This window comes from Epinephelus moara, chromosome 18, assembly GCF_006386435.1.
Source record: "Epinephelus moara isolate mb chromosome 18, YSFRI_EMoa_1.0, whole genome shotgun sequence".
Taxonomy (NCBI): Eukaryota; Metazoa; Chordata; class Actinopteri; order Perciformes; family Serranidae; genus Epinephelus; species Epinephelus moara.
In genome coordinates, this window is record NC_065523.1 from 13,185,838 (window position 1) to 13,198,417 (window position 12,580).

General features: G+C 43.4%; 1 protein-coding gene across 2 annotated transcripts in view; it reads right to left on the reverse strand.

The window, feature by feature from the left end:
• Nucleotides 1–336: 336 nt before the first annotated feature.
• lrrc4ba (leucine rich repeat containing 4Ba) overlaps nucleotides 337–12,580 on the reverse strand; it is a 39,727-nt gene continuing 27,483 nt past the window's right edge. For both annotated transcript variants that reach the window (XM_050070146.1, XM_050070147.1), the window contains exons 2-3: nucleotides 11,062–11,602; nucleotides 337–4,576 (exon numbers count right to left, since the gene is read on the reverse strand). In XM_050070146.1, coding sequence (XP_049926103.1) covers nucleotides 2,618–4,576; nucleotides 11,062–11,307 — 2,205 coding nt within the window. In that variant the 5' untranslated portion in view covers nucleotides 11,308–11,602 and the 3' untranslated portion in view covers nucleotides 337–2,617. The remainder of the gene's footprint in view (nucleotides 4,577–11,061; nucleotides 11,603–12,580) is intronic.

Consider the following 12,580-nt stretch of genomic DNA (forward strand, 5'->3'; position numbering starts at 1 on the left):
CCGTTTGGCGCATTTGTCCGAGTGTGTAGTCATGGCAACGAGGTGTTGACATAGCGCAATCGCACTCGGAGCACTGTGATGGCGATGACATTCAGGAAAGCACAGAGCGAGTGTGAGTGAGCTTGTAAACCAGAGCAGGGCCTTTCCTGTCCCCCTGTGCAGAAAAAAAAGGACCCAGTGCTGACCATTTCACATTCGCTATGTCTCATCTCAAGCAGAGCCAAAGGGATACAAACAGTGATACCACAATTAAAGTTGATTAGAACAAAAAGGAGGAAAAAAAAATAGCCACCAAATTTCACAGACTTCAACTGCCATTTTATGTGCCAGGTTTTTTTAATTTTCAAAGTGACCTCTGCTAACAGAACATCTCTCATAATTATAACCAGTGTAATTAGCTAATTATAATAACAATAACAATATTACAATAAAGATATCACTTGATTTAAAAAAACAGAAAATAATCAAACTAGATAAAAACCCAAAATGAAAAACACTTATCATAATAATTTTGTTTTTTTAAAAGAGATCTATAAGGTTCTATATTTTTTCATTTAATTGTCCTTTTTCTTTAGAAAAAAATTCTCCCACCACTGTATACTCTGTCTGTATGTCACCTTCTTCACTGAACGAGCTTCGCTTACCTTTAAAAACGCTTGGCAATGCCTGTCGTCCATTTAGCTCCCTGCTGCCATGAAATCCACTCACACACGATAACACTGAGATACAGTTGTGAAATAATCCCCTGCAAAGGAGCAGTCTTCATCAAAGGTTCATGTCCTGTCTTTAATGCGTGATAACATGAGGGTTCCTGACTGCTTGAGACATCAGAGCAGACGAGTCAGTGAGGGGCTGGACTGAGGAAGCCATTTTGAGGGCCAGGTTATTTCCTGCTGATGCATGTGGAGTTCACTTAGTGACACGCTGAGTCCGTCCCACTGCCGTTCATTAGCCGGAGTCCAACAGGATCAGTCACAAAACAACTTCAGTGTCATATACAAATGAAAAAAGAAGTACTTCTCAGCTAGGCACAAGTAGTAATAATAATAGTCATATGAATGATAATAATGATAACATAATAACAATAATGTGTCATATCATCATTGTTATACAATACTGCTGAAATGTTAAGCAAATCTAGATTTTGTCTTTAGGGAGCATGCTAAACTAGCATGTGCAACATTTTACAATAAAATATTGTAACATATTGTTGATCATTTAATGTGCTCATCATTAAATGATCACTATGACAAATAAAGCTAAAGCTTGTTATCATTATTACCATTATGATCATTATTATTAATGCTATAGCTACACTGTATACCAAATAATGAAGAGCCGTAGTCGTATTTCATATTTTTGCAGTAGAGCGTAAAGATCTCCCGTCTCCAATGACCCTGTTTATGTGAATGCGACAGGAGAGGGAAAACACTTTGTGTGGCTACAAAAAAGTCGAGACCAAAATAAATTCACTCAAACACTTTGCCAGGTTTTTGTTTTAGCTCCCTCTAAACGGATGCCACTCTCCTACACGTGTCCTTATGTAGCACAGTCGGAGCGGCCATCTTGTTCCAAGTTCGGAAAAGTTGTAAGGGAGGGCCACTACAACAGCTGTGTGTACTTCTTTTTTTTTTTTTAATATATTCTTCAGACGTTGTAGTTTTCAGTCAGAAGCTTGATAAAGATTCTTTATAATTTATTTCTTTGAATGAAAATATATTTACGGTATATATAATATGTACTTTCGGTCCTTTTTATATCTCTCATTGTCCTTTATGCCACGGGATTTTTCCTTTTCCCATGATAACCCACTCAGTTTCTCTCCTCCTTCAAAGAAGACAGTAGCCAGTACGGTGTGAAAGGGAAAAAAAAGTGAGATAGTGAGAGTGAAACTGCTCTGGAAAAAAACAAAAAAACAATTGTTGTTGTTCTGGCTCCCTGCAAAGTACTACTCTGATACGTGTGTCCTGGACAGAGTCGCTGCACTGCTCTAATTTTGCTTTCTCTGTTTTGTTTTAGTGCTTCCTGGAAACCTGGGACCGTACCGCTCACCCAAACCATTGTTTGTTATTCAGTGTCTCTGCCAAACACTAATCTGACAACATGTTCAATGGCCAATATTATGTCTCCCTCTGAATATATACACTGAATGTGTCTGGAAATATACGAAGCAATCTGGAGAAAAACCTAGAGAGGCTCATGTGTTTTATTCATAGCTATCCACTGTGATTGTGGACGCAAATGAAAAGAGTTGGCATGATCTTGGACTTTGGCAAAGACTATAGCAGGCTGCACAGGAAACTGAATGATTATGATGTTCGTGGTTTCCATCGTATATGTCTGTGTCTGATTTAGTTGAACAGAATGTGCGGATGCTATTGGTGGGACTAGTGCTGATCAGATATCGTACTCTGTCTCCTTCAGTCTTCCTCTCTGCTTCTCTCTGTCAACAGATTGACAACACAAAGCAGCGACTATGTGAAATATAATCTTTTCTGGAATCTGTCCGTGAGGACAGTAGGCTACAATCAGTCTCATATACTCGGTCTCACAGGCTCTTTTTTGTCTCTACCAGCATCTTGTCTTTCTTACCTCTTACTTCCACTCTCACTTTTACTCAAATTTGAGTCTCTTGCACATTTTCCTTGGAGCCGCTCTTAAAAAGCAGGGGCTCATTCTGGCTTTTCCCCATAAGGCCTTTCAGAGAACTATGGAGACCCATCTGGGGCAGGGGCACAGGGGAGGGCAGGGTGCCACCTGTGGGTGTTCCTCCACTGGTTGGAACCTGGGAACAGGATTTGGATGTGTTCTGAGACTGAGAGCAAGGCGAGGGGTTGTTGTTGTTGTTGAGGCCCACACCAGTGCCAGTGCCCATTCCCAGGCCCATCATGTTGTTGTTGAAGTGAGGGGTTTTGTAGTAATGGTTGAGGTGCTCTGATCGGGCCAGGTTTGGCAGGTTGACTATCTCTGGGTGGTGCAGCCTGAGGCTCTGGCCTCCTCCTATTCCACTGCTTCCGCTCTGCGTCACGGTGGAGCCTCCTGAGATGCCACTGCCCCGCCCACTGGCCCCAGCCCCCAGCTCATCCTCCACATTGATGATCTCAATGGCACGAGAAGGGCCATGGTGTTTGTGCAGCTGATGCTGCTTCCTCAACTTATAGAACACCACCAGCATCACCGCTGCCATGAAGGTAATGGCTACGAAGCAGCCAATGATGATCTTGGTGGTCTTCATCACATCATCCAGGCCCGAGAAGCCTGGCTCAGTGAATGGCACAGTGAAGGTGGGTCGGGTGGCCCGAGGAGAGGAGGGGGACCAGCCTGCTGACAGAGAGGAGGCTGTGGTAGAAACACCCTCTGGCCACAGGTGTCCCGAGGGCGTGGGGCCAGGGTGAACACGAATAAATGTCTCATTAATGGCTACCAACGCAGACTCTTCTTCTCCTGGGGTCTCCACTGTTTCCACTGTGACTGTTGTAAAATAGGTGTAGTTGACGCTGGCATCAGCAGCGGTGACATTGAGGACAGCAGTCGCCGTGGTATTGCCAGCAGCATTGGTGACCATGCAGGTGTACTGGCCCGTGTCACGCAGGGTGACATTCGTGAAGTTGAGTGTGCCATCATGCAGGACGGATATCCGCACTCTGTAAGAGCCATGGGTCATTAGTGTGCCATTAGGGGTGATCCAGTTGACAGATGTTGTGGAGGTGCTTGTGCGACACTTGAGCTCAGCGGCCATACCCTCAGTGACATTGAGGTCTGTAGGTGGCTCCACGATGACCGGCGCATAGCAGGTGAAGTGGCTCTGGTCAAGCTCTCCAATGTACTTGCCCTTCAGGAATGGGGGAGCATGGCAGCGAGCACAGCAGGTGGTGTTGCTGGGCACCGTCTCTTTTAGCCACCAACTAAGCCAAAGCACATCACAGTTGCAGATCCAGGGGTTGTGGTTAAGGTGTACCCTCTCCAGCTGGTGAAGGGGTGTGAAGAGGTCATGGGGCAATGAGTGCAGGGAGTTATGGGATAGGTTGAGTTCTTCCAGGTTTTTCAAGTCATCGAAGGCATTGCGCTCGATGACGGACACCTGTGAGTGCATTAGCCACAGCTTGCGGAGGGACACCAGGCCCTGGAAGGAGCCGGGTCGGATGATCTCCAGTCGGTTTCCGGACAGCTCCAGCTCCTCCAAACGAACAAGGGCTGTCAGTTTGGGAATGTCCTTCAGCCCGCACATGCCCAGGTTCAGGTAGCGTAGATTGATGAGGCCCACAAAGGCTGCGTCAGAGATGAAATCCAACTTCTTGAGCTCACCCAGGTCCAGGCGACGTAGCGAGGGTACACGGTGGAAGGCATAGCCCGGCAGAGTCTCAATGGGGTTGTTGCGCAGCCACAGCTCCCGCAGCTTGCTGAGGTACTCAAAGGCATGTGATGGCACCAGTGTGAGGCGGTTGTCGAAGAGCTCCAGTGTGTTGAGGTTGGGGAGGCCATTGAATGCTCCGACTTCGATCTGACGGATCTGATTCTTGGAGAGCTGGAGGATCTCAAGGTGCCTCAAGTGCTTGAAAGTGTCTGACTTGATGACCTAGAGAGGAACAGATAATGATGACGTTATTGTACAACATGTAGAATGATTCATGTAGATTTAAAAACAGATGTGTAGGTCATCTATGCACATTTGGCTCTGGTTCTAATTTCCTTTTGAATTACAAAAACAAAACACAATTAAAACCATCATACGTTATTACTGTGAAGGATTTTTTTTTTTATCATAAAGAATGTTTGATTCTGTGTCTCATAGGAGTGTTTCATTTGTGCATGGACATGTAGTTGATCTAAGAAGCATCAGTGCCCTTCACAATTGGCATGTTTTATGTTGAGAGGCTCATGCCATAGGCGGATTATGACATAATGAGCCCTTGGGCCCAGATGTGTATGAGCCCCTACTGAATTGAGGGGCCCATCTCAGCTCATTTAAAATCCTAAGGATAAACTGAGGGGGTAAAAACACTCACTTAAAATGTATCATGGAGGTTTCTTTCTTGTGACATCTTCAGCATTAACATTTAAACTATTCCTTGAGTTTTTCTTTTTAGGACTTTTGGGGAGCTGTTATTGACATGATGACTAAGCCATTTGACAAGAAATGCAAAGTTAATAACATCAACTTCACACAGAGGCTCTGGCTTAGGGGCCCCTCGAGCCCTTGGGTCCCTGGGCCTGAGCCAAGTAGGCCTGTTTGGTAACGCACCCATGGCTCCTGTCTGTCTGGATGATAAGATGTCAACTTTGTTGAGGCTCCCGAGTGACACTCACACTTTGACTCTTGTCTGGTGACATGATGATACAAGGATCTGAATGACGTGGGACAGATACTGTATGAGGCTGAAATGATTGCTCTGTATTTAAGTGTTTGATATGTCCCTTTCCATGCATGTGTGCTGAGTCACAGGCTTCACTGATATCAGATTTGTGTTGTATTAAACATATTTGAGTAGAAACAGCTGAGGCTCATTGAATTTATTTTACTATTTATCAGTTTCTTAAGGATCACATACAGTATAAGCTTTCCCAAAAGTACAATTTAATTGATCATTAATATTTAATTTATGATAGCCATATCATTAGATATAGAAATTTAACAGATATGAAGTTGTAATACTGACATATTATTTTTATATTATTAAATTTAGAGATGGTGTGGATGAGCAAAACATTATAAAATCATGTAAAGAAAAAAAAAAGGTAGTCAATTAATGATTCACAGGCACAAACATGGCTAAACGCATGTTTAAATAAGCAAACCATGCAAATATAAATAATTCATTTCTCTGCTCATAGTGGTAACAGCTGAACTTTCCACTCCAGTGACTAATGCTGCTATCTGCAGGGGAAGGTGGGCTTTTCAGACAGACTCCCACTGACTGCTGACAGCAACACCAGCCACTTTTACTTGTGTGTCTCCCAGTCGATGTTCTGGCTCTGGGGGGGGGGGGGGGGGGGGGGGCACCCTGGCCTCCATATTGGAGCTTCCATGTTATTGATAAAACAATATATTTTGGGTGATGGACAGTAAAACCCAAAACCCTAACCCTAACCTGCTAACAAGCACAGTTGTCTTTTTTTGTTTTGAAGATTCCCTAAGCTCAGATTTAGTTTCACTGCCAAACTAAAGGACAAAAAATACTCAGGGCCTAATTCACAAAGAATGAACTGCAGCCACTGATAGCACCTTGAATTGCACTTCACTTGCACCCGTAGTGTGCTCCGTCCTCTTCACAAAGGATATTGCGCTAATGATATACCAGCGCAAACACGCCCACAAAGTTTGGCAGCTGAGTGCAGTTTGGCCCTGATTTGCCCCTGATTGAAATTAGCCACATGGCAAAGTATAAATACTGGCTTTGCGCCAAGAACACCGTGGCAGAACAATGGTTTGTTTCCCTCGTTTGGTAAAATAAATTATTGAAAGTTGCTTTTAAAGTGCGTGACAGAAGTGCGTTTTTAGAACGACCGCAGACTGTCACCTGTTCAATGCATCACTATCTTCGGATGCCATTAAAGTAATAATGATTATAATAATAATGTCAAAATATTATTTACAGACTGATTTAACAGACGATCACTGCTGCCACGATCACTGGAAAGTCTGGGCGAGAGGCTTCCACAGAGGAGCGCCCAGTTTGCACCAGCTTTCTAAAGGCTCATTTGCATAGAAAGGGGCAATTTTTGTGCCAAATATATGCATATTACCTCATTTAAATACGTGCAAATAACACTGGAACACCGAGACGCAATCTGCTTGGAAGTGCAGTTAATGGAGCATTTCACCCTCTGCGTGTGCTTTGTGAATTAGACGGTATCTGTTTGCTCCATTTTTACGGGTTTAGCGGCTGCAAAAGCCACGCAATCCTTTTGAGAATTCGGTCCTCAGTGGCAAAGGTAAGGCTCTCCAAACTCCACCCACAACCTGGTGTATAATCAGGTGCCACAGCAAGGCACACCATCTGTGGTACTGGTGGTGAAAAATGGTAGCCTGAGTGTCAGACTGAAGCTCCCAGAACCTTCAGTCTGACATCGCCTCCATTGAAGGCGATTTACAAGGGGAAGGGAATTTGATTTGTCCCTAACCAATCAGTAGAGATAAACGACTCACCCAGAATCTGACGTCATTAGTATCCATGCCTCGGGGGTGCCGAAAACAAGCGAGCATTGCCCGTTTAAAATGTCTCCGTCGTCGTGCACGCCCAGCTGCATCGCCGTTAAATCCAGTTTAGCAGCTTCCTTAATTTGGTCCTCCATTAACGCGAGTAGTGGCGAAATACCTCGATAGCATCGTTAATGTGGTCTGTAGGATCTGTAGCGGTCGCCATTGTTGCTATCCTCACCAGTTACCCACCGGCATACAGCTTGACATCAGCGTGGCGCTGATTGGCTAATCGCTAGACCCGCCCCCACCCCCGGCGTTCATTGGTCCGTCCAGCGTTTGGACGAGGTAAATCGCAAATTCATTGCAGTATGCCAGACCAGAGATGCAAGCCTACTCAGTTGAATGGGCGGGGTCTATGGTCTGGAACCAGGCTAGAAAAATGGCAAAAAACAAAGAAAAAATCGCACTTCATTTGTAGTTAAATGCTTATATTCAATAATCATGTGACAAAAAGGAGGCATTAAGCACTTTATCTCTAAGCACTTCACTAAACCTGGCGTAAACCCTGTCCTATTGCTAACCCTGACCTTATTTCAGTGCCTGCTCCAGGCACTAAAGTGCTTTTCACACTGTTGTTTCAGTGAGACTCAGGGGACCTTCTACTGACACATTATAATCCCTTGATAATTAGCTGATTATCAGAGTTGGACTATTCACATGAAGCGTCACCACAAATTGCCATGTAAGACAAAACTATGATAGTAAATGAACACATTTTCAAAACTGTCTTGGTGTATTTAACAAGACACTTTTCTTTAATCTGTTTTGCAAATGAACAACAAATAGAGATGTTTTTTTGCAAGAAGACATGATTCTGGAAATCATGGGCGCCATGGGCCCTGGACAGCACACACTAGCATCAGTGCGTCCCAACTGGAGCTTAGTTGGTGGGAAGTCAAAGACGCACAGCAAGTGAGCGCGACTAAAAGCCCCTTAAATCTCTGATTGTTTGAGATATGTGTGGCCAAAGCCCTGTGTGAGACACACGGAGACTCCTGGAGTCAGGCCACTGCTGCTTCTGTATGTAGAGCAGGAGTAGGGGGGGGACGATAGGCAAAGAAGGGGGGAGAGAGAAGGAGGGGAGGAGATATTAAGAGGGGGTGGGAGCTGTCAAGGCTTTACTCTCAGGGTACTCAGTGAAGGAAAAAATAAGCCAGAGAATCTAGGATGCCTTCAGGTGTTAAAACATTTTTAGATTTTTAATCATTTCAAGTGGGGCTGCAGGATACAACAAACCGAATCGGAATTTGTAGGCTAAAAACGAAATGCAACGAATATCGTTATTATTTCTTTAATATGTCTTCCATGTGAACAGCATCTCCGAAAAACCTCACATACTAAATCACGTGGCGTAATGTCCCCTTTATGCTCCGCTAACGTCACATAATGTTTAATAAGATGTTTTCTCAGAGGAATAGAGGACATCAGAGTGCTCCGTCCAGACGAACAGAGCAGTTTGGCGCGATGAGAGATGCACTGGACAATTTTAACAATGTATAGGAAACTCGTTGCTTTTCATTAGAGGAGATAAAATGGAGTGGAAATGACTTTAAAATCACAAAAGAACAAAGCACTGTCAGCAACATGAGGAGGGCTCCATTTACTTCAAATGCTGCTGCAAAGAGTAAAATCAACCCACTCTGTTTATAAATGTAGAGATTCATGTGCTTTGTATTGATGGTCTGTGGTTAAATGATCTTCCCTTGCAGCTGTAAAGCCACATAACGCTGTCTAGGGACTCTAGATAAATTGGTAATGCATACAAAAGGCAGCCCGGTGTCATGGAAATATGCCTTGCTTTCAATTCATAAAGTATTCCCTCAGTTCAGCAGAGGCTTAAGTGCCTTTTTCTACCATTATCACCGTTTACGTTTCTGTCTTTTCTCAGAAGTAAAGTTTCCAAGAGAAAACCTGTACCAACAAGTTAATCCTAACATCCACAACTGGCTGCAAAAGCGAATGTTCCCTCCGATAATAGGCAAAAGAAATGCATACGCAAGTGTTAAAGGCACATATACTGTATGTGTCTGTGCGGATTTAACTGTGTATTGTTTGTGCTCTTTGAATCTGCCACACAGGCTTCTCTCTTGATGATAATAAATGAGATCGCATTTAGATGTGTCATTAGGCTACGTGCTGAAAAGAAGCAGTGAAAACAAGGAACACTGAGGTGATCAAATGTGTGTTTTCTCTGTGTAATTTCAACCTGCTCTCATTCCCTAGTCATTAATTGTCGGCGCTTGGTGTCTGATACCAACACACAGGGCACCCTAAGGCATCTTTGTGAGATGCATCGAGCTTTCGGCTAACTCCAGTATAAATTCATCTGTGGCAATATTAGACACTTAGAGCAACTGATGTGGTATAAAGAGCGAAAAAGTCCGCATAGGAGGTCAGCGTTATTGAATGCATCAAACAAACACCGGGCTTCCACCCAAGATAGCACAGCTCATGTTCCTTGTGAAATCAAAGGTCAGTGCTGAGTTATTTTAACCATGTCACGTGACCACGTTATGCAGTTAACATACTCTAAGTTAAATAACTTAAAGAAGTATTTCACTGTTGGAAAGATGGCCCTCTCATAAAACAGGGCTGTCTATGCAGTAGAAAGATGCAAATACTTTTAAAATTTGTGCCACATGACTAAAGAAAACTGAGGAAAAGGGCTGTGGCATTCAGGTTTGCTCAAGAGGTAGAAAACCTACAATTACCAGAATGCTTTACACCGCATTGAACCCATAAACGCTTTTTCTGGTGGGTGACAAAAGGCTAGCTTGGCTGTTTTGACACAGGAAACAATATGGCTGTCAATGGATTTTGAATTACAGTTAAACTGTTAGCTAAAACATGTTGCTGAAAACATTTGAGGTGAGAAGTGGGCAACACAGTTACAGAATCTTAGTTCATAATTGATTTAAACTGTCTTACAGTTTGGTTTCAGTATTTCAGTAGCAGTATGGAGCCCACTTCCTGTTCACAAATTCTCGTATTACAGCCAAACAGTGCACTGAAATATGTTTCTGAAGACATTTAAGGCAAGAAATAGGCAATGCAGTAACAGAGTCATGGTTTCTATTTGATCAGCTGGAGCAACAGCAGAAATCAGCTGGTTGATGCGAAATGCGTCACCAAGCGATTTAAACTGAGAGATGAGCAGAGAGATCTGGCCGCTGGTAAGATGAAGGTAAGTTAACAATAGTTAATTTACACACAGGCCTACTACCCACATTGTTGTGATACAAAGCTGGTTTAAAATTGGCAGTTTCCCTTTAACAAACGTACTTATTTTAATCCAAACCATGATCTTTTCTTAAACTTAATCAAGCAGTTTTGGTTCCTAAACCCATCTGGAAGTTTATTTTAAAAAGACACTGTATGTAACACGCGTACACTGTAAGATTCCTGCAAACATGTAAAAAAAAAAATTGGAGACACTGTATGCATGTAACAGGCAGAAACTGACATCCAAAGCTGACACTGAAGCAGTGCGTCAGTTTTACATGTTGGGCCACTGACCAAGCTGTATTTGACAAGTTCTGAGTGAGAATCTGGTGGTCATTTACACCAGTGTTTCTCAACTGGGGGTACAAATACACCGTCAGGTCACTTTGGACTGCAGGGGGTACTGACAATTTTTCTTATATGTTAGTTAAAAAATATCAGCCATGTATATTTGCTTTTGAGAACTCATAGGAAGGTTTGTGGTATCGTAATATCTGTATGTCTCTTTGATAATTCTATACAGAACTTTTTGTCATGTGATATGTATTTTCATTATCATGTATGAAATGCGTGACATAAATCAACATTGACATGACATAATTTGACCGGATGAGCATCTCCCTTCAGCCAATATTTACCTGTATCGAGTTCTCCTGCAGGTTGAGGTATCGTGTGTTGACTGATATGCTTTCGGGCACCTCCTCCAGGTTTTGCCTGGTGCAGATGACTCGGCTGGCCTGGTTGGAGCAGGTGCAGAGGGAGGGGCAGGAGGAGGCGGCTCCCACCAACTCCGGCCCAGGGAGAAGGAGCCGCAATAGCAGCTGGGCCAATAGAAAGAGGAAGGGGGAAGGGCCGGGAAGGCAGGTCAGCGTGGCGATGCGCATGGCAACTGGGACATGACCCTGCTCTTTAATCCGAAGGTACAGGTGAGGTGACTCCACGCTGGTGGATCTGCGAGAAAAGGTTTATTGTCCCTTTGGTCCTCCAGTGGCAATTTGTTCTTTCTAATTCCGCATCCTCTGAGATGTTTTTTGTCCTCTGTCGATCTCTGTGTTTTTTCCTCTTGTTTTTTGAACATAGAAATATGCAGATAAACAGATGTTATTCCCTTTTTTTTCCCTCGTGTTGTCTGGGGATTTGAGGGAGGCTTTTTGTGAAGTGAGAAGAACCCAGGAGTTACTGTGAAGAAACAAAAGAGAGAGAGAGACAAAGAGAGAGAGCAGATATTAAAGGCAGAACACAGACTGCACTTCATGTTTTCACCAACAGTGAATGAATAGAACAAATAATAGGTAGACATCTACAGTATAGCTTATCATGGGAGGGATTGTCAAGAAATCTTTGAGAAGCATTAGAACTTCTGTGTCACTGCTCATATCAAATCCCACATAATCCCTGAGCAGACATTCTGTCAGAAATCAAATCCTCACACCCAGGGCAGGTGGAAGCCGATTTCTGTAATTAATGGTTCAAGGAGGCGGTGCGGAAATATGGAAACAATCAAAAGTAGGACAACATGGTATTTGTTTCTTTACAGCGCTGCATTTAGCATGTAAACATAAATTAATCAGAGAGGCATTAATTTTTGAAACACTGGTATAACTGTTGTAAACAAATGAGCACCATCACACACAATCATGCTGAAACAATGATGCAATTAATGGCTGCCTGAAATAGTAGTGGTAGAATTCTTTTCATTATCAAAAGTAATTGATTAATCATATAGTCAATAGAATGACTGCAGGACAAGTGATCTTTGCACCCATGTTCATCGAAGCGTTTTTTTCCCAGCTGAAAACGCCAGGCGCTTCCAAGGAAACTTCTTGCTTGGAGCACTTGAGAGCACTATGTAGACACAACATTTTTTCTGCTAAGAAGCTCTGGTTGCCTCTAGTTGCTATGTTGTGGAATATTCACAGAAGTAAAAATGTTGGTATTTGCTCTGGCCCTTACTCTGGATGAAGGAAGGGGCTGAAGCATGTAGTGCCATAGGATGGACCGGCTTGTCTATATGTGTTCATGAGATTATGTTGGCAAGGAAACATCTCAGCGAGTACCACTGTCTGGATCAAGAGCTGATGTTGAATGGAGCCGGGTTCAGGGAGTGCTTTCAGATAAGCAGGACACCATTTTAAGTGTTGCTCCAGAAAATTGGAC